Source organism: Oncorhynchus nerka, unplaced genomic scaffold (assembly GCF_034236695.1).
Source record: "Oncorhynchus nerka isolate Pitt River unplaced genomic scaffold, Oner_Uvic_2.0 unplaced_scaffold_1179, whole genome shotgun sequence".
Classification (NCBI taxonomy): Eukaryota; Metazoa; Chordata; class Actinopteri; order Salmoniformes; family Salmonidae; genus Oncorhynchus; species Oncorhynchus nerka.
The window spans coordinates 80,001-103,168 of record NW_027040149.1 but is presented as its reverse complement, the minus strand read 5'-3'; the positions used below and the strand labels follow the sequence as shown (position 1 = coordinate 103,168).

Below are 23,168 nucleotides of genomic sequence, written 5' to 3'. Positions count from 1 at the left end.
TGTTTAGTCACATGCTTTGTAAACAACAACAAATCCAATCAGATTGTATTAGTCACATGCTTTGTAAACAACAACAAATCCAATCAGGTTGTATTAGTCACATGCTTTGTAAACACAACAAATCCAATCAGATTGTATTAGTCCATGCTTTGTAAACAACCAAATCCAATCAGATTGTATTAGTCACATGCTTTGTCAACAACAACAAATCCAATCAGATTGTATTAGTCACATGCTTTGTAAACAACAACAAATCCAATCAGATTGTATGTTAGTCACATGCTTTGTAAACAACAACAAATCCAATCAGATTGTATTAGTCACATGTTTTCCCCAACAGGTGTCGACTAACAGTGAAATACTGACTGACAGCAGAGTACCTCTGTGTTTTCAGTGTAAATCTCAGCTGTCTCCTTTACAGTACGAAGGAGACTCAGTAATGTTGTCGTGTCTGTGTGTGTTCAGGACATAGTCCTTTCCCTGCCTGTGGTCCCCGTCGTTCCCTAGGAGTCGGATGTCAACAACAGCTGTAGAGTAACAGTGACTCAGTAATGTTGTCGTGTCTGTGTGTGTTCAGGACATAGTCCTTTCCCTGCCTGTGGTCCCCATCGTTCCCTAGGAGTCGGATGTCAACAACAATGTGCTGTACCCGTAGTCGCTTTCATCAGGTCATTTATAGAACAATATAAAACATTTTAGACCGGTTGTCTGGGATGTGTTCGTTAGTCCACACCGTAGCAAAGCAACAAAACATTCTCAGATTAAGTCTAGTTCAGAATCTCCACTGTTCATCAAACCAGGAGTTGATTAAACCTCAAATAGTGTTCCCTAAAAAGGGTTAGAATAAATACGTGCTGATAAAGATGAGTTGAGATTGTGTTCAGTAGAGGAGTGAGCGAACGAGGAGGAAGAGAGAGAGGGAACGAGGAGGAGGAGGAGGAGGAGAGAGAGGGAACGAGGAGGAGGAGGAGGAGAGGGGACGAGGAGGAAGAGAGAGAGGGAACGAGGAGGAGGAGGGGAGAGAGGGAACGAGGAGGAGGAGGAGGAGAGAGAGGGAACGAGGAGGAAGAGGAGGGGGAGAGAGAGGGAACGAGGAGGAAGAGAGAGAGGAACGAGGAGGAAGAGAGAGAGGGAACGAGGAGGAGGAGAGAGAGGGGAACGAGGAGGAGGGAGGAGAGAGAGGGAACGAGGAGGAGGATGAGGAGAGAGAGGGAACGAGGAGGAGGATGAGGAGAGAGGGGAACGAGGAGGAAGAGAGAGGGAACGAGGAGGAGGAGGAGGAGGAGGAGAGAGAGGGGAACGAGGAGGAGGAGGAGGAGAGAGAGGGAACGAGGAGGAAGAGGAGGAGGAGAGAGAGGGAACAAGGAGGAAGAGGGAACGAGGAGGAGGAGGAGGAGAGAGAGGGAACGAGGAGGAAGAGGAGGGGGAGAGAGAGGGAACAAGGAGGAAGAGGGAACGAGGAGGAGGAGGAGGAGGAGAGAGAGGGAACGAGGAGGAAGAGAGAGAGGGAACGAGGAGGAGGAGGAGAGAGAGGGAACGAGGAGGAGGAGGAGGAGAGAGGGAACGAGGAGGAAGAGAGAAAGGGAATGAGCAGGAAGAGAGAGAGGGAACGAGGAGGAGGAGAGAGAGGGAATGAGGAGGAGTAGGAGGAGGGAGAGGGAACGAGGAGGAAGAGAGAGGGGGAACGAGGAGGAGGAGGAGGAGGAAGAGAGAGAGAGAACGAGGAGGAAGAGAGGGATGGAAGAAGGGAGGGAGAGAGAGAGGGAACGAGGAGGAAGAGAGGGATGGAAGAAGGGAGGGAGAGAGAGAGGGAACGAGGAGGATGAGAGAGAGAGAACAAGGAGGATGAGAGAGAGGGAACAATGAGGAAGAGAGAGGGAACAAGGAGGAAAGAGAGAGGGAACGAGGAGGAGGAAGAGAGAGGGAACGAGGAGGTAGAGAGAGAGAGGGAAGGAGGAAGAGAGAGAGGGAACGAGGAGGTAGAGAGAGGGAAGGAGGAAGAGAGAGAGGGAACGAGGAGGAAGAGAGGGATGGAAGAAGGAGAGAGGGAGAGAGAGGGAACGAGGAGGAAGAGAGGGATGGAAGAAGGGAGGGAGAGAGAGAGGGAACGAGGAGGATGAGAGAGAGAGAACGAGGAGGAAGAGAGAGAGGGAACGAGGAGGAAGAGAGAGGGAATGAGCAGGAAGATGAGAGGGGAAAGGAGAGAGAGTGAGAGGGGTAAAGGGGGAGAGGTGGATATGAAAGAGAGATGGGTGAGATTGGTCAAGCCTTTCAACTGGTTTAAACCGCTTATTTTATTAACCAATCAAATCACAAGCTCCAAATATAGTCCTTCTCAATTGGCCAGTCCGTTATCTACCACTGTCTCACATTGGCTGTCATCTCTTCATGCCCTTATCCCAATGTCCAATCACCTTGCAGATCCACTTCCTATATTCTTCCCATTGTCCAATCACCTTGACGATCCAGTTCCTGTATCCCTCTCATTGTCCAATCACCTTGTGTATCCAGGGTGTGAAGGCGGAGACTTTAGTGTAGACGCCAGGTGAGTGTTGCGTGCGACAGGAGTGACCCCACGACGTCACACCGTACACTACCCACCCTCCGCCCGGACGCTCACACACCAACGGGCCGCCGCTGTCTCCACGGCAACTGTCCACGCGGCGCTCCGATTGGCCGTCTGTCCCGGCGCAGAGCATGCGGCTAGTGAAGGCTCCGTGGTAACGCTGTTGGCAGTGACGACGGGGGAGGAGGGAGAGAGGAGCCTGTTGGAGGGTCTTAGAGTAGGAGCGACCTGGAGGACAGAGAGAGACGATTACCATTACACTGGGCCTTTATTCTGTTTACTCAGAGAGACGATTACCATTACACTGGGCCTTTATTCTGTTTACTCAGAGAGACGATTACCATTACACTGGGCCTTTAGTCTGTTTAATCAGAGAGATGATTACCATTACACTGGGCCTTTAGTCTGTTTACTCAGAGAGATGATTACCATTACACTGGGCCTTTAGTCTGTTTAATCAGATGATTACCATTACACTGGGCCTTTAGTCTGTTTAATCAGAGAGATGATTACCATTACACTGGGCCTTTAGTCTGTTTACTCAGAGAGATGATTACCATTACACTGGGCCTTTAGTCTGTTTAATCAGATGATTACCATTACACTGGGCCTTTAGTCTGTTTAATCAGAGAGATGATTACCATTACACTGGGCCTTTAGTCTGTTTAATCAGAGAGATGATTACCATTACACTGGGCCTTTAGTCTGTTTAATCAGACTGGGCCTTTAGAATCAGATTACCATTACACTGGGCCTTTAGTCTGTTTAATCAGATGATTACCATTACACTGGGCCTTTAGTCTGTTTAATCAGATGATTACCATTACACTGGGCCTTTAGTCTGTTTAATCAGAGAGATGATTACCATTACACTGGGCCTTTAGTCTGTTTAATCAGAGAGATGATTACCATTACACTGGGCCTTTAGTCTGTTTAATCAGAGAGATGATTACCATTACACTGGGCCTTTAGTCTGTTTAATCAGAGAGATGATTACCATTACACTGGGCCTTTAGTCTGTTTAATCAGATGATTACCATTACACTGGGCCTTTAGTCTGTTTAATCAGAGAGATGATTACCATTACACTGGGCCTTTAGTCTGTTTAATCAGATGATTACCATTACACTGGGCCTTTAGTCTGTTTAATCAGAGAGATGATTACCATTACACTGGGCCTTTAGTCTGTTTACTCAGAGAGATGATTACCATTACACTGGGCCTTTAGTCTGTTTAATCAGAGAGATGATTACCATTACACTGGGCCTTTAGTCTGTTTAATCAGAGAGATGATTACCATTACACTGGGCCTTTAGTCTGTTTAATCAGAGAGATGATTACCATTACACTGGGCCTTTAGTCTGTTTAATCAGAGAGATGATTACCATTACACTGGGCCTTTAGTCTGTTTAATCAGAGAGATGATTACCATTACACTGGGCCTTTAGTCTGTTTAATCAGATGATTACCATTACACTGGGCCTTTAGTCTGTTTCATCAGAGAGATGATTACCATTACACTGGGCCTTTAGTCTGTTTACTCAGAGAGATGATTACCATTACACTGGGCCTTTAGTCTGTTTAATCAGAGAGATGATTACCATTACACTGGGCCTTTAGTCTGTTTAATCAGATGATTACCATTACACTGGGCCTTTAGTCTGTTTAATCAGAGAGATGATTACCATTACACTGGGCCTTTAGTCTGTTTAATCAGAGAGATGATTACCATTACACTGGGCCTTTAGTCTGTTTAATCAGAGATGATTACCATTACACTGGGCCTTTAGTCTGTTTAATCAGAGAGATGATTACCATTACACTGGGCCTTTAGTCTGTTTACTCAGAGAGATGATTACCATTACACTGGGCCTTTAGTCTGTTTAATCAGAGAGATGATTACCATTACACTGGGCCTTTAGTCTGTTTAATCAGAGAGATGATTACCATTACACTGGGCCTTTAGTCTGTTTAATCAGAGAGATGATTACCATTACACTGGGCCTTTAGTCTGTTTAATCAGAGAGATGATTACCATTACACTGGGCCTTTAGTCTGTTTAATCAGAGAGATGATTACCATTACACTGGGCCTTTAGTCTGTTTAATCAGATGATTACCATTACACTGGGCCTTTAGTCTGTTTAATCAGAGAGATGATTACCATTACACTGGGCCTTTAGTCTGTTTAATCAGATGATTACCATTACACTGGGCCTTTAGTCTGTTTAATCAGAGAGATGATTACCATTACACTGGGCCTTTAGTCTGTTTAATCAGAGAGATGATTACCATTACACTGGGCCTTTAGTCTGTTTAATCAGATGATTACCATTACACTGGGCCTTTAGTCTGTTTACTCAGAGAGATGATTACCATTACACTGGGCCTTTAGTCTGTTTAATCAGATGATTACCATTACACTGGGCCTTTAGTCTGTTTAATCAGAGAGATGATTACCATTACACTGGGCCTTTAGTCTGTTTAATCAGAGAGATGATTACCATTACACTGGGCCTCTAGTCTGTTTAATCAGATGATTACCATTACACTGGGCCTTTAGTATGTTTAATCAGAGAGATGATTACCATTACACTGGGCCTTTAGTCTGTTTAATCAGATGATTACCATTACACTGGGCCTTTAGTCTGTTTAATCAGAGAGATGATTACCATTACACTGGGCCTTTAGTCTGTTTAATCAGATGATTACCATTACACTGGGCCTTTAGTCTGTTTAATCAGAGAGATGATTACCATTACACTGGGCCTTTAGTCTGTTTAATCAGAGAGATGATTACCATTACACTGGGCCTTTAGTCTGTTTAATCAGATGATTACCATTACACTGGGCCTTTAGTCTGTTTAATCAGATGATTACCATTACACTGGGCCTTAAATCACTAAAACCCCCTCATCTTCCCCACTAACACCCCCCTCATCTTCCACACTAAATCACCCACTAACACCCCCCTGGTCTTCCACACTAAATCACCCACTAACACCCCCTTCATCTTCCACACTAAATCACCCACTAAAACCCCCCTCATCTTCCCCACTAAATCACCCACTAACACCCCCCTCATCTTCCACACTAAATTACAAACTAACACCCCCCTGGTCTTCCACACTAAATCACCCACTAACACCCCCTGGTCTTCCACACTAAATCACCCACTAACACCCCCGCATCTTCCACACTAAATCACCCACTAACACCCCCCAGGTCTTCCACACTAACACCCCTCATCTTCCACACTAAATCACCCACTAACACCCCTGGTCTTCCACACTAACACCCCCCTACTATTCCCCACTAACACCCCCTGTTCTTCCCCACTAAATCACCCACTAACACCCCCTGGTCTTCCACACTAAATCACCCACTAACACCCCCTCATCTTCCACACTAAATCACCCACTAACACCCCCTGGTCTTCCACACTAAATCACCCACTAACACACCCCTCATCTTCCACACTAAATTACCCACTAACACCCCCGCATCTTCCACACTAAATCATCCACTAACACCCCCTGGTCTTCCACACTAAGACCCCCTCGTCTTCCCCACTAAATCACCCACTAACACCCCCTCGCCTTCCATTAAATCACCCACTAACACCCCCTCATGTTCCACACTAAATCACCCACTAACACCCCCTCGTCTTCCCCACTAAATCACCCACTAACACCCCCTCAACTTCCACACTAAATCACCCACTAACACCCCCTTGGTCTTCCCCACTAAATCACCCACTAACACCCCCTGGTCTTCCCCACTAAATCACCCACTAACACCCTCCTGGTCTTCCACACTTAATCACCCACTAACACCCCCTCATCTTCCACACTAAATCACCCACTAACACCCCCTTGGTCTTCCCCACTAAATCACCCACTAACACCATCCTGGTCTTCCACACTTAATCACCCACTAACACCCCCCCATCTTCCACACTAAATCACCCACTAACACCCCCTGGTCTTCCCCACTAAATCACCCACTAACACCCCCTCATTTTCCACACTAAATCACCCACTAACACCCCTGGTCTTCCCCACTAACACCCCCTGGTCTTCCCCACTAACACCCCCTGGTCTTCCCCACTAACACACCCCTCGTCTTCCCCACTAAATCACCCACTAACACCCCCTCATCTTCCACACTAAATCACCCACTAACACCCCCTCGTCTTCCCCACTAAATCACCCACTAACACCCCCTCATCTTCCCACTAAATCACCCACTAACACCCCCTGGTCTTCCCCACTAACACCCCCTGGTCTTCCCCACTAAATCACCCACTAACACCCCCCTCACCTTCCACACTAAATCACCCACTAACACCCCCTGGTCTTCCCCACTAAATCACCCACTAACACCCCCCTGGTCTTCCCCACTAACACCCCCCCCTGGTCTTCCCCATTAACACCCCCATGTCTTCCCCACCAACACCCCCTGGTCTTCCCCACCAACACCCCCTGGTCTTCCCCACTAAATCACCCACTAACACCCCCCATCTTCCACACTAAATCACCCACTAACACCCCCTGGTCTTCCCCACTAACACCCCCTGGTCTTCCCCACTAACACCCCTGGTCTTCCCACTAACACCCCCTGGTCTTCCCCACTAAATCACCCACTAACACCCCCTCATCTTCCACACTAAATCACCCACTAACACCCCTCTGGTCTTCCCCACTAACACCCCCTGGTCTTCCCCACTAACACCCCCTGGTATTCCCCACTAAATCACCCACTAACACCCCCTGGTATTCCCCACTAACACCCCCTGGTCTTCCCCACTAACACCCCCTCATCTTCCCCACTAAATCACCCACTAACACCCCTGGTCTTCCCCACTAAATCACCCACTAACACCCCCTCCATCTTCCACACTAAATCACCCACTAACACCCCCTGGTCTTCCCCACTAAATCACCAACTAACACCCCCTCATCTTCCACACTAAATCACCCACTAACACCCCCTGGTCTTCCCCACTAACACCCCCTCGTCTTCCCCCACTAACACCCCCTCGTCTTCCCCACTAAATCACCACTAACACCCCCTGGTCTTCCCCACTAAATCACCCACTAACACCCCTGGTCTTCCACACAAAATCACCCACTAACACCCCCTGGTCTTCCCCACTAACACCCCCTGGTCTTCCCCACTAAATCACCCACTAACACCCCCTGGTCTTCCACACTAAATCACCCACTAACACCCCCTGGTCTTCCCCACTAAATCACCCACTAACACCCCCTCATCTTCCACACTAAATCACCTACTAACACCCCCTGGTCTTCCCCACTAAATCACCCACTAACACCCCCTGGTCTTCCCCACTAACACCCCCTGGTCTTCCCCACTAACACCCCCTCGTCTTCCACATTAAATCACCCCCTCGTCTTCCCCACTAAATCAGCCACTAACACCCCCTCATCTTCCACACTAAATCACCCACTAACACCCCCTGGTCTTCCCCACTAAATCACCCACTAACACCCCCTCATCTTCCACACTAAATCACCTACTAACACCCCCGGTCTTCCCCACTAAATCACCCACTAACACCCCCTGGTCTTCCCCACTAAATCACCCACTAACACCCCCTGGTCTTCCCCACTAACACCCCCTGGTCTTCCCCACTAAATCACCCACTAACACCCCCTGGTCTTCCACACTAAATCACCCACTAACACCCCTGGTCTTCCCCACTAAATCACCCACTAACACCCCCTCATCTTCCACACTAAATCACCCACTAACACCCCCTGGTCTTCCCACTAAATCACCCACTAACACCCCCTGGTCTTCCCCACTAACACCCCCTGGTCTTCCCCACTAACACCCCCTCGTCTTCCACACTAAATCACCCCCTCGTCTTCCCCACTAAATCAGCCACTAACACCCCCTCATCTTCCACACTAAATCACCCACTAACACCCCTGGTCTTCCCCACTAAATCACCCACTAACACCCCTCATCTTCCACACTAAATCACCTACTAACACCACCCCGGTCTTCCCCACTAAATCACCAACTAACACCCCCTGTTCTTCCCACTAAATCACCCACTAACACCCCCTCGTCTTCCCCACTAACACCCCCTCGTCTTCCCCACTAAATCACCCACTAACACCCCCTCGTCTTCCCCACTAACACCCCCTCGTCTTCCCCACTAACACCCCCTCATTTTCCACACTAAATCACCCACTAACACCCCCTGGTCTTCCCCACTAACACCCCCTGGTCTTCCCCACTAAATCACCCACTAACAACCCCTCATCTTCCACACTAAATCACCAACTAACACCCCCTCATCTTCCACACTAAAGCACCCACTAACACCTCCCTCGTCTTCCACACTAAATCACCCACTAACACCCTCCTCATCTTCCACACTAAATCACCCACTAACACCCCCTCATCTTCCACACTAAATCACCTACTAACACCACCCCGGTCTTCCCCACTAAATCACCAACTAACACCCCCTGTTCTTCCCCACTAAATCACCCACTAACACCCCCTCGTCTTCCCCACTAACACCCCCTCGTCTTCCCCACTAAATCACCCACTAACACCCCCTCGTCTTCCCCACTAACACCCCCCCCTCGTCTTCCCAACTAACACCCCCTCATTTTCCACACTAAATCACCCACTAACACCCCCCTGGTCTTCCCCACTAACAGCCCCTGGTCTTCCCCACTAAATCACCCACTAACACCCCTGGTCTTCCACACTAAATCACCCACTAACACCCCTGGTCTTCCCACTAAATCACCCACTAACAACCCCCTCATCTTCCACACTAAATCACCAACTAACACCCCCTCATCTTCCACACTAAAGCACCCACTAACACCTCCCTCGTCTTCCACACTAAATCACCCACTAACACCCTCCTCATCTTCCACACTAAATCACCCACTAACACCCCCTGGTCTTCCACACTAAATCACCAACTAACACCCCCTCATCTTCCACACTAAAGCACCCACTAACACCCCCTCGCCTTCCACACTAAAGCACCCACTAACACCCTCCTCATCTTCCACACTAAATCACCCACTAACACCCCCTGGTCTTCCACAATACCCCCCCCTCGTCTTCCACACTAAATCAGCCACTAACACCCCCTTATATTCCACACTAAATCACCCACTAACACCCCCTCATCTACCACACTAACACCCCTGGTCTTCCCCACTAAATCACCCACTACCACCCCTGGTCTTCCACACCAAATCACCCACTACAACCCCCTGGTCTTCCACACCAAATCACCCACTACCACCCCCTGGTCTTCCACACTAAATCCCCCACTAACACCCTCCTCATCTTCCACACTAAATCACCCACTAACACCCCCTGGTCTTCCACACTAAATCACCCACTAACACCCCCCCTCATCTTCCACACTAAATCAGCCACTAACACCCCCTGGTCTTCCCCACTAAATCACCCACTAACACCCCCTCATCTTCCACACTAAATCACCCACTAACACCCCCTGGTCTTCCCCACTAAATCACCACTAACACCCCTGGTCTTCCCCACTAACACCCCCTGGTCTTCCCCACTAACACCCCCTCGTCTTCCACACTAAATCACCCCCTCGTCTTCCCCACTAAATCAGCCACTAACACCCCCTCATCTTCCACACTAAATCACCCACTAACACCCCCTAGTCTTCCCCACTAAATCACCCACTAACACCCCCTCATCTTCCACACTAAATCACCTACTAACACCACCCCGGTCTTCCCCACTAAATCACCAACTAACACCCCCTGTTCTTCCCCACTAAATCACCCACTAACACCCCCTCGTCTTCCCCACTAACACCCCCTCGTCTTCCCCACTAAATCACCCACTAACACCCCCTCATTTCCACACTAAATCACCCACTAACACCCCCTGGTCTTCCCCACTAACACCCCCTGGTCTTCCCCACTAAATCACCCACTAACACCCCCTGGTCTTCCCCACTAAATCACCCACTAACACCCCCTGGTCTTCCCCACTAAATCACCCACTAACAACCCCCTCATCTTCCACACTAAATCACCAACTAACACCCCCTCATCTTCCACACTAAAGCACCCACTAACACCTCCCTCGTCTTCCACACTAAATCACCCACTAACACCCTCCTCATCTTCCACACTAAATCACCCACTAACACCCCCCTGGTCTTCCACACTAAATCACCAACTAACACCCCCCTCATCTTCCACACTAAAGCACCCACTAACACCCCCTCGCCTTCCACACTAAAGCACCCACTAACACCCTCCTCATCTTCCACACTAAATCACCCACTAACACCCCCCTGGTCTTCCACAATACCCCCCTCGTCTTCCACACTAAATCAGCCACTAACACCCCCTTATCTTCCACACTAAATCACCCACTAACACCCCCTCATCTACCACACTAACACCCCTGGTCTTCCCCACTAAATCACCCACTACCACCCCCTGGTCTTCCACACCAAATCACCCACTACAACCCCCTGGTCTTCCACACCAAATCACCCACTACCACCCCTGGTCTTCCACACTAAATCCCCCACTAACACCCTCCTCATCTTCCACACTAAATCACCCACTAACACCCCCTGGTCTTCCACACTAAATCACCCACTAACACCCCCTCATCTTCCACACTAAATCAGCCACTAACACCCCCTGGTATTCCACACTAAATCACCCACTAACACCCCCTCATCTTCCACACTAAAGCACCCACTAACACCCTCCTCATCTTCCACACTAAATCACCCACTAACATCCCCTGGTCTTCCACAATACCCCCCCTCGTCTTCCACACTAAATCAGCCACTAACACCCCCTTATCTCCCACACTAAATCACCCACTAACACCCCCTCATCTACCACACTAACACCCCTGGTCTTCCCCACTAAATCACCCACTACCACCCCTGGTCTTCCACACCAAATCACCCACTACAACCCCCTGGTCTTCCACACCAAATCACCCACTACCACCCCCTGGTCTTCCACACTAAATCCCCACTAACACCCTCCTCATCTTCCACACTAAATAACCCACTAACACCCCCTGGTCTTCCACACTAAATCACCCACTAACACCCCCTCATCTTCCACACTAAATTACCCACTAACACCACCCTCATCTTCCACACTAAATCACCCACTAACACCCCCTCGTCTTCCCCACTAAATCACCCACTAACACCCCCTCATCTTCCACACTAAATCACCCATTAACATCCCCTGGTCTTCCACACTAAATCACCCACTAACACCCTCCTCATCTTCCCCACTAAATCACCCACTAACACCCCCTCATCTTCCCCACTAAATCACCCATTAACACCCCCTGGTCTTCCACACTAAATCACCCATTAACACCCCCTCGTCTTCCCCACTAAATCACCAACTAACACCCCCTGGTCTTCCTCACAAAATCACCCACTAACACCCCCTTATCTTCCACACTAAATCAACCCCTAAACCCCCTGGTCTTCCCCACTAACACCCCCTGGTCTTCCACACTAAATCACCCACTAACACCCCCTCATCTTCCACACTAAATCACCCACTAACACCCCCTCATCTTCCCCACTAAATCACCCACTAACACCCCCTGGTCTTCCACACTAAATCACCCCCCTCATCTTCCACACTAAATCAGCCACTAACAACCCCTGGTCTTCCACACTAAATCACCCACTAACACCCCCTCATCTTCCACACTAAATCAGCCACTAACACCCCCTGGTCTTCCACACTAAATCACCCCCTCGTCTTCCACACTAAATCACCGACTAACACCCCCTGGTCTTCCCCACTAACACCCCCTGGTCTTCCACACAAAATCACCCACTAACACCCCCCTCGTCTTCCCCACTAAATCACCCACTAACACCCCCTCGTCTTCCACACTAAATCACCCCCCTCTCTCACCTGTACCCCCATCTCACCTGTGTCCCCCCATCTCACCTGTGCCACCCCCCATCTCACCTGTGCCCCCTCCCATCTCACCTGTGCCCCCATCTCACCTGTGTCCCCCCCATCTCACCTGTGCCTCCCCCCATCTCACCTGTGTCCCCCCAGCCTGTGATGTGACAGTTGGAAGCCTGTTTCAGGACTCTCTCCTTGCGTAGCGGCAGACAGGCGGGCTGGACGTGGCGACTGAACGCCACACATCGACCGCGGCCCTTCCCCGCCACCCCCGGCGACAGACGCACCAAGGCCAGGTCGTAGTCGTTGCTGTGGGAACGGTAGCTAGGATGCAGGACGATCTGATCGACGGCGTACTCCTCCTCAAACTCCTCGGGAACCAGAGAATGGTAATCCCCAACCCTCACCTTGTACTGTTTAGTACTGTTACCATCCCTGGGGGAGAGAGAGGAGAGTTAACCAGAGAATGGTAATCCCCAACCCTCACCTAGTACTGTTACCATCCCTGGAGGAGAGAGAGGAGAGTTAACCAGAGAATGGTAATCCCCAACCCTCACCTAGTACTGTTACCATCCCTGGAGGAGAGAGAGGAGAGTTAACCAGAGAATGGTAATCCCCAACCCTCACCTAGTACTGTTACCATCCCTGGGGAGAGAGAGGAGAGTTAACCAGAGAATGGTAATCCCCAACCCTCACCTAGTACTGTTACCATCCCTGGGGGAGAGAGAGGAGAGTGAACCAGAGACTGGTAATCCCCAACCCTCACCTAGTACTGTTACCATCCCTGGAGGAGAGAGAGGAGAGTTAACCAGAGAATGGTAATCCCCAACCCTCACCTAGTACTCTTTAGTACTGTTACCATCCCTGGAGGAGAGAGAGGAGAGTGAACCAGATAATGGTAATCCCCAACCCTCACCTAGTACTCTTTAGTACTGTTACCATCCCTGGAGGAGAGAGAGGAGAGTTAACCAGAGAATGGTAATCCCCAACCCTCACCTAGTACTGTTACCATCCCTGGAGGAGAGAGAGGAGAGTGAACCAGAGAATGGTAATCCCCAACCCTCACCTAGTACTGTTACCATCCCTGGAGGAGAGAGAGGAGAGTTAACCAGAGAATGGTAATCCCCAACCCTCACCTAGTACTGTTACCATCCCTGGGGGAGAGAGAGGAGAGTTAACCAGAGAATGGTAATCCCCAACCCTCACCTAGTACTGTTACCATCCCTGGGGGAGAGAGAGGAGAGTGAACCAGAGAATGGTAATCCCCAACCCTCACCTAGTACTCTTTAGTACTGTTACCATCCCTGGAGGAGAGAGAGGAGAGTTAACCAGAGAATGGTAATCCCCAACCCTCACCTAGTACTGTTACCATCCCTGGAGGAGAGAGAGGAGAGTGAACCAGAGAATGGTAATCCCCAACCCTCACCTAGTACTGTTACCATCCCTGGAGGAGAGAGAGGAGAGTTAAACAGAGACTGGTAATCCCCAACCCTCACCTAGTACTGTTACCATCCCTGGAGGAGAGAGAGGAGAGTGAACCAGAGAATGGTAATCCCCAACCCTCACCTAGTACTGTTACCATCCCTGGAGGAGAGAGAGGAGAGTTAACCAGAGAATGGTAATCCCCAACCCTCACCTTGTACTGTTTAGTACTGTTACCATCCCTTCAGGAGAGAGAGGAGAGTTAACCAGAGAATGGTAATCCCCAACCCTCACCTAGTACTCTTTAGTACTGTTACCATCCCTGGAGGAGAGAGAGGAGAGTTTTAGAGTTTGATAGATGTGTAAAGTACAGAGTTTTAGTTTGGGGTGGCAGGTTAAGTGGTTAATTAAGAGCGTTGGGCCAGTTTGAATCCCGAGATGACTAGGTGAAACATCTGTCGACGTGCCCTTGAGCAATGCACTTAACCCTATTTGTTATCAGAGTGTCTGAATGTACGTAGAGACAGTAACTACCACTGTTCTCTGTTTCCTGTTTCCTGTCTCTCTATCAGAGTGTCTGAATGTACCTGGAGACAGTAACTACCACTGTTCTCTGTTTCCTGTTTCCTGTCTCTCTATCAGAGTGTCTGAATGTACCTGGAGACAGTAACTACCACTATTCTCTGTTTCCTGTTTCCTGTCTCTCTATCAGAGTGTCTGAATGTACCTGGAGACAGTAACTACCACTATTCTCTGTTTCCTGTTTCCTGACTCTCTATCAGAGTGTCTGAATGTACCTGGAGACAGTAACTACCACTGTTCTCTGTTTCCTGTTTCCTGTCTCTCTATCAGAGTGTCTGAATGTACCTGGAGACAGTAACTACCACTATTCTCTGTTTCCTGTTTCCTGTCTCTCTATCAGAGTGTCTGAATGTACCTGGAGACAGTAACTACCACTATTGTCTGTTTCCTGTTTCCTGTCTCTCTATCAGAGTGTCTGAATGTACCTGGAGACAGTAACTACCACTATTCTGTTTCCTGTTTCCTGTCTCCTGTCTCTCTATCAGAGTGTCTGAATGTACCTGGAGACAGTAACTACCACTATTATCTGTTTCCTGTTTCCTGTCTCTCTATCAGAGTGTCTGAATGTACCTGGAGACAGTAACTACCACTATTCTCTGTTTCCTGTTTCCTGTCTCTCTATCAGAGTGTCTGAATGTACCTGGAGACAGTAACTACCACTGTTCTCTGTTTCCTGTTTCCTGTTTCCTGTCTCTCTATCAGAGTGTCTGAATGTACCTGGAGACAGTAACTACCACTATTCTCTGTTTCCTGTTTCCTGTCTCTCTATCAGAGTGTCTGAATGTACCTGGAGACAGTAACTACCACTATTCTCTGTTTCCTGTTTCCTGTCTCTCTATCAGAGTGTCTGAATGTACCTGGAGACAGTAACTACCACTATTCTCTGTTTCCTGTTTCCTGTCTCTCTATCAGAGTGTCTGAATGTACCTGGAGACAGTAACTACCACTGTTCTCTGTTTCCTGTTTCCTGTCTCTCTATCAGAGTGTCTGAATGTACCTGGAGACAGTAACTACCACTATTCTGTTTCCTGTTTCCTGTTTCCTGTCTCTCTATCAGAGTGTCTGAATGTACCTGGAGACAGTAACTACCACTGTTCTCTGTTTCCTGTTTCCTGTCTCTATCAGAGCGTCTGAATGTACCTGGAGACAGTAACTACCACTATTCTCTGTTTCCTGTTTCCTGTCTCTCTATCAGAATGTCTGAATGTACCTGGAGACAGTATCTACCACTATTCTCTGTTTCCTGTTTCCTGTCTCTCTATCAGAGTGTCTGAATGTACCTGGAGACAGTAACTACCACTGTTCTCTGTTTCCTGTTTCCTGTCTCTCTATCAGAGTGTCTGAATGTACCTGGAGACAGTAACTACCACTATTATCTGTTTCCTGTTTCCTGTCTCTCTATCAGAGTGTCTGAATGTACCTGGAGACAGTAACTACCACTATTCTGTTTCCTGTTTCCTGTCTCCTGTCTCTCTATCAGAGTGTCTGAATGTACCTGGAGACAGTAACTACCACTATTCTCTGTTTCCTGTTTCCTGTCTCTCTATCAGAGTGTCTGAATGTACCTGGAGACAGTAACTACCACTATTATCTGTTTCCTGACTCTCTATCAGAGTGTCTGAATGTACCTGGAGACAGTAACTACCACTATTCTCTGTTTCCTGTTTCCTGTCTCTCTATCAGAGTGTCTGAATGTACCTGGAGACAGTAACTACCACTGTTCTCTGTTTCCTGTTTCCTGTTTCCTGTCTCTCTATCAGAGTGTCTGAATGTACCTGGAGACAGTAACTACCACTATTCTCTGTTTCCTGTTTCCTGTCTCTCTATCAGAGTGTCTGAATGTACCTGGAGACAGTAACTACCACTATTCTCTGTTTCCTGTTTCCTGTCTCTCTATCAGAGTGTCTGAATGTACCTGGAGACAGTAACTACCACTATTCTCTGTTTCCTGTCTCTCTATCAGAGTGTCTGAATGTACCTGGAGACAGTAACTACCACTGTTCTCTGTTTCCTGTTTCCTGTCTCTCTATCAGAGTGTCTGAATGTACCTGGAGACAGTAACTACCACTGTTCTCTGTTTCCTGTTTCCTGTCTCTATCAGAGCGTCTGAATGTACCTGGAGACAGTAACTACCACTATTCTCTGTTTCCTGTCTCTCTATCAGAGTGTCTGAATGTACCTGGAGACAGTAACTACCACTGTTCTCTGTTTCCTGTTTCCTGTCTCTCTATCAGTGTCTGAATGTACCTGGAGACAGAAACTACCACTATTCTCTGTTTCCTGTCTCTCTATCAGAGTGTCTGAATGTACCTGGAGACAGTAACTACCACTGTTCTCTGTTTCCTGTTTCCTGTCTCTCTATCAGAGTGTCTGAATGTACCTGGAGACAGTACCTACCACTATTCTCTGTTTCCTGTTTCCTGTCTCTCTATCAGAGTGTCTGAATGTACCTGGAGACAGTAACTACCACTGTTCTCTGTTTCCTGTTGCCTGTTTCCTGTCTCTCTATCAGAGTGTCTGAATGTACCTGGAGACAGTAACTACCACTATTCTCTGTTTCCTGTCTCTCTATCAGAGTGTCTGAATGTACCTGGAGACAGTAACTACCACTGTTTCCTGTTTCCTGTTTCCTGTCTCTCTATCAGAGTGTCTGAATGTACCTGGAGACAGTAACTACCACTATTCTCTGTTCTCTGTTTCCTGTCTCTCTATCAGAGTGTCTGAATGTACCTGGAGACAGTAACTACCACTATTATCGGTTTCCTGTTTCCTGTCTCTCTATCAGAGTGTCTGAATGTACCTGGAGACAGTAACTACCACTATTCTCTGTTTCCTGTTTCCTGTCTCTCTATCAGAGTGTCTGAATGTACCTGGAGACAGTAACTACCACTATTCTCTGTTTCCTGTTTCCTGTCTCTCTATCAGAGTGTCTGAATGTACCTGGAGACCGTAACTACCACTATTCTCTGTTTCCTGTTTCTCTATCAGAGTGTCTGAATGTACCTGGAGACAGTAACTACCACTATTCTCTGTTTCCTGTTTCCTGTCTCTCTATCAGAGTGTCTGAATGTACCTGGAGACAGTAACTACCACTGTTTCCTGTTTCCTGTCTCTCTATCAGAGTGTCTGAATGTACCTGGAGACAGTAACTACCACTATTCTCTGTTCTCTGTTTCCTGTCTCTCTATCAGAGTGTCTGAATGTACCTGGAGACAGTAACTACCACTATTATCGGTTTCCTGTTTCCTGTCTCTCTATCAGAGTGTCTGAATGTACCTGGAGACAGTAACTACCACTATTCTCCGTTTCCTGTTTCCTGTCTCTCTATCAGAGTGTCTGAATGTACCTGGAGACAGTAACTACCACTGTTCTCTGTTTCCTGTTTCCTGTTTCCTGTCTCTCTATCAGAGTGTCTGAATGTACCTGGAGACAGTAACTACCACTGTTCTCTGTTTCCTGTTTCCTGTCTCTCTATCAGAGTGTCTGAATGTACCTGGAGACAGTAACTACCACTATTCTGTTTCCTGTTTCCTGTTTCCTGTCTCTCTATCAGAGTGTCTGAATGTACCTGGAGACAGTAACTACCACTGTTCTCTGTTTCCTGTTTCCTGTCTCTCTATCAGTGTCTGAATGTACCTGGAGACAGAAACTACCACTATTCTCTGTTTCCTGTTTCCTGTCTCTCTATCAGAGTGTCTGAATGTACCTGGAGACAGTAACTACCACTGTTCTCTGTTTCCTGTTTCCTGTCTCTCTATCAGAGTGTCTGAATGTACCTGGAGACAGTACCTACCACTATTCTCTGTTTCCTGTTTCCTGTTTCCTGTCTCTCTATCAGAGTGTCTGAATGTACCTGGAGACAGTAACTACCACTGTTCTCTGTTTCCTGTTTCCTGTCTCTCTATCAGAGTGTCTGAATGTACCTGGAGACAGTAACTACCACTGTTCTCTGTTTCCTGTTGCCTGTTTCCTGTCTCTCTATCCGAGTGTCTGAATGTACCTGGAGACAGTAACTACCACTGTTTCCTGTTTCCTGTTTCCTGTCTCTCTATCAGAGTGTCTGAATGTACCTGGAGACAGTAACTACCACTATTCTCTGTTCTCTGTTTCCTGTCTCTCTATCAGAGTGTCTGAATGTACCTGGAGACAGTAACTACCACTATTATCGGTTTCCTGTTTCCTGTCTCTCTATCAGAGTGTCTGAATGTACCTGGAGACAGTAACTACCACTATTCTCTGTTTCCTGTTTCCTGTCTCTCTATCAGAGTGTCTGAATGTACCTGGAGACAGTAACTACCACTATTCTCTGTTTCCTGTTTCCTGTCTCTCTATCAGAGTGTCTGAATGTACCTGGAGACCGTAACTACCACTATTCTCTGTTTCCTGTTTCCTGTCTCTCTATCAGAGTGTCTGAATGTACCTGGAGACAGTAACTACCACTGTTCTCTGTTGCCTGTTTCCTGTCTCTCTATCAGAGTGTCTGAATGTACCTGGAGACAGTAACTACCACTATTCTCTGTTTTCCTGTTTCCTGTCTCTCTATCAGAGTGTCTGAATGTACCTGGAGACAGTAACTACCACTGTTCTCTGTTTCCTGTTTCCTGTCTCTCTATCAGAGTGTCTGAATGTACCTGGAGACAGTAACTACCACTATTGTCTGTTTCCTGTTTCCTGTCTCTCTATCAGAGTGTCTGAATGTACCTGGAGACAGTAACTACCACTGTTCTCTGTTTCCTGTTTCCTGTCTCTCTATCAGAGTGTCTGAATGTACCTGGAGACAGTAACTACCACTATTCTCTGTTTCCTGTTTCCTGTCTCTCTATCAGAGTGTCTGAATGTACCTGGAGACAGTAACTACCACTATTGTCTGTTTCCTGTTTCCTGTCTCTCTATCAGAGTGTCTGAATGTACCTGGAGACAGTAACTACCACTATTCTGTTTCCTGTTTCCTGTCTCTATCAGAGCGTCTGAATGTACCTGGAGACAGTAACTACCACTATTCTCTGTTTCCTGTTTCCTGTCTCTCTATCAGAGTGTCTGAATGTACCTGGAGACAGTAACTACCACTGTTTCCTGTTTCCTGTTTCCTGTCTCTCTATCAGAGTGTCTGAATGTACCTGGAGACAGTAACTACCACTATTCTCTGTTCTCTGTTTCCTGTCTCTCTATCAGAGTGTCTGAATGTACCTGGAGACAGTAACAACCACTATTATCGGTTTCCTGTTTCCTGTCTCTCTATCAGAGTGTCTGAATGTACCTGGAGACAGTAACTACCACTATTCTCTGTTTCCTGTTTCCTGTCTCTCTATCAGAGTGTCTGAATGTACCTGGAGACAGTAACTACCACTATTCTCTGTTTCCTGTTTCCTGTCTCTCTATCAGAGTGTCTGAATGTACCTGGAGACCGTAACTACCACTATTCTCTGTTTCCTGTTTCCTGTCTCTCTATCAGAGTGTCTGAATGTACCTGGAGACAGTAACTACCACTGTTCTCTGTTTCCTGTTTCCTGTCTCTCTATCAGAGTGTCTGAATGTACCTGGAGACAGTAACTACCACTATTCTCTGTTTCCTGTTTCCTGTCTCTCTATCAGAGTGTCTGAATGTACCTGGAGACAGTAACTACCACTGTTCTCTGTTTCCTGTTTCCTGTCTCTCTATCAGAGTGTCTGAATGTACCTGGAGACAGTAACTACCACTATTGTCTGTTTCCTGTTTCCTGTCTCTCTATCAGAGTGTCTGAATGTACCTGGAGACAGTAACTACCACTGTTCTCTGTTTCCTGTTTCCTGTCTCTCTATCAGAGTGTCTGAATGTACCTGGAGACAGTAACTACCACTATTCTCTGTTTCCTGTTTCCTGTCTCTCTATCAGAGTGTCTGAATGTACCTGGAGACAGTAACTACCACTATTGTCTGTTTCCTGTTTCCTGTCTCTCTATCAGAGTGTCTGAATGTACCTGGAGACAGTAACTACCACTATTCTGTTTCCTGTTTCCTGTCTCTATCAGAGCGTCTGAATGTACCTGGAGACAGTAACTACCACTATTCTCTGTTTCCTGTTTCCTGTCTCTCTATCAGAGTGTCTGAATGTACCTGGAGACAGTAACTACCACTGTTCTCTGTTTCCTGTTTCCTGTCTCTCTATCAGTGTCTGAATGTACCTGGAGACAGAAACTACCACTATTCTCTGTTTCCTGTTTCCTGTCTCTCTATCAGAGTGTCTGAATGTACCTGGAGACAGTAACTACCACTGTTCTCTGTTTCCTGTTTCCTGTCTCTCTATCAGAGTGTCTGAATGTACCTGGAGACAGTAACTACCACTATTCTCTGTTTCCTGTTTCCTGTCTCTCTATCAGAGTGTCTGAATGTACCTGGAGACAGTAACTACCACTGTTCTCTGTTTCCTGTTTCCTGTCTCTCTATCAGAGTGTCTGAATGTACCTGGAGACAGTAACTACCACTATTCGCTGTTCTCTGTTTCCTGTCTCTCTATCAGAGTGTCTGAATGTACCTGGAGACAGTAACTACCACTATTATCGGTTTCCTGTTTCCTGTCTCTCTATCAGAGTGTCTGAATGTACCTGGAGACAGTAACTACCACTATTCTCTGTTTCCTGTTTCCTGTCTCTCTATCAGAGTGTCTGAATGTACCTGGAGACAGTAACTACCACTATTCTCTGTTTCCTGTTTCCTGTCTCTCTATCAGAGTGTCTGAATGTACCTGGAGACCGTAACTACCACTATTCTCTGTTTCCTGTTTCCTGTCTCTCTATCAGAGTGTCTGAATGTACCTGGAGACAGTAACTACCACTGTTCTCTGTTTCCTGTTTCCTGTCTCTCTATCAGAGTGTCTGAATGTACCTGGAGACAGTAACTACCACTATTCTCTGTTTCCTGTCTCTCTATCAGAGTGTCTGAATGTACCTGGAGACAGTAACTACCACTGTTCTCTGTTTCCTGTTTCCTGTTTCCTGTCTCTCTATCAGAGTGTCTGAATGTACCTGGAGACAGTAACTACCACTGTTCTCTGTTTCCTGTTTCCTGTCTCTCTATCAGAGTGTCTGAATGTACCTGGAGACAGTAACTACCACTGTTCTCTGTTTCCTGTCTCTCTATCAGAGTGTCTGAATGTACGTAGAGACAGTAACTACCACTATTATCTGTTTCCTGTTTCCTGTCTCTCTATCAGAGTGTCTGAATGTACCTGGAGACAGTAACTACCACTGTTCTCTGTTTCCTGTTTCCTGTCTCTCTATCAGAGTGTCTGAATGTACCTGGAGACAGTAACTACCACTATTATCTGTTTCCTGTTTCCTGTCTCTCTATCAGAGTGTCTGAATGTACCTGGAGACAGTAACTACCACTATTATCTGTTTCCTGTTTCCTGTCTCTCTATCAGAGTGTCTGAATGTACCTGGAGACAGTAACTACCACTGTTCTCTGTTTCCTGTTTCCTGTCTCTATCAGAGTGTCTGAATGTACCTGGAGACAGTACCTACCACTATTCTCTGTTTCCTGTTTCCTGTCTCTCTATCAGAGTGTCTGAATGTACCTGGAGACAGTAACTACCACTATTCTCTGTTTCCTGTTTCCTGTCTCTCTATCAGATTGTCTGAATGTACCTGGAGACAGTAACTACCACTATTCTGTTTCCTGTTTCCTGTCTCTCTATCAGAGTGTCTGAATGTACCTGGAGACAGTAACTACCACTATTCTCTGTTTCCTGTTTCCTGTCTCCCTATCAGAGTGTCTGAATGTACCTGGAGACAGTAACTACCACTATTCTCTGTTTCCTGTTTCCTGTCTCTCTATCAGAGTGTCTGAATGTACCTGGAGACAGTAACTACCACTATTCTGTTTCCTGTTTCCTGTCTCTCTATCAGAGTGTCTGAATGTACCTGGAGACAGTAACTACCACTATTCTCTGTTTCCTGTTTCCTGTCTCTCTATCAGAGTATCTGAATGTACCTGGAGACAGTAACTACCACTGTTCTCTGTTTCCTGTTTCCTGTTTCCTGTCTCTCTATCAGAGTGTCTGAATGTATCTGGAGACAGTAACTACCACTATTCTCTGTTTCCTGTTTCCTGTCTCTCTATCAGAGTGTCTGAATGTACCTGGAGACAGTAACTACCACTGTTCTCTGTTTCCTGTTTCCTGTCTCTATCAGAGTGTCTGAATGTACCTGGAGACAGTAACTACCACTATTCTCTGTTTCCTGTTTCCTGTTTCCTGTCTCTATCAGAGTGTCTGAATGTACCTGGAGACAGTACCTACCACTATTCTCTGTTTCCTGTTTCCTGTCTCTCTATCAGAGTGTCTGAATGTACCTGGAGACAGTAACTACCACTATTCTCTGTTTCCTGTTTCCTGTCTCTCTATCAGAGTGTCTGAATGTACCTGGAGACAGTAACTACCACTATTCTCTGTTTCCTGTTTCCTGTCTCTCTATCAGAGTATCTGAATGTACCTGGAGACAGTAACTACCACTATTCTCTGTTTCCTGTTTCCTGTTTCCTGTCTCTCTATCAGAGTGTCTGAATGTACCTGGAGACAGTAACTACCACTATTCTCTGTTCTCTGTTTCCTGTCTCTCTATCAGAGTGTCTGAATGTACCTGGAGACAGTAACTACCA

At 47.2% G+C, this 23,168-nt stretch overlaps 1 protein-coding gene across 1 annotated transcript in view; it reads right to left on the bottom strand.

The window, feature by feature from the left end:
• Nucleotides 1-2,238: 2,238 nt before the first annotated feature.
• The window catches only part of LOC135569190 (neurotrypsin-like), a gene marked incomplete at its 5' end in the record, with an annotated part of 93,373 nt that continues 72,443 nt past the window's right edge, over nt 2,239-23,168 (bottom strand). Inside the window, 2 exon segments of the mRNA XM_065015986.1 lie at nt 2,239-2,794; nt 12,670-12,965. Coding sequence (XP_064872058.1) covers nt 2,484-2,794; nt 12,670-12,965 — 607 coding nt within the window.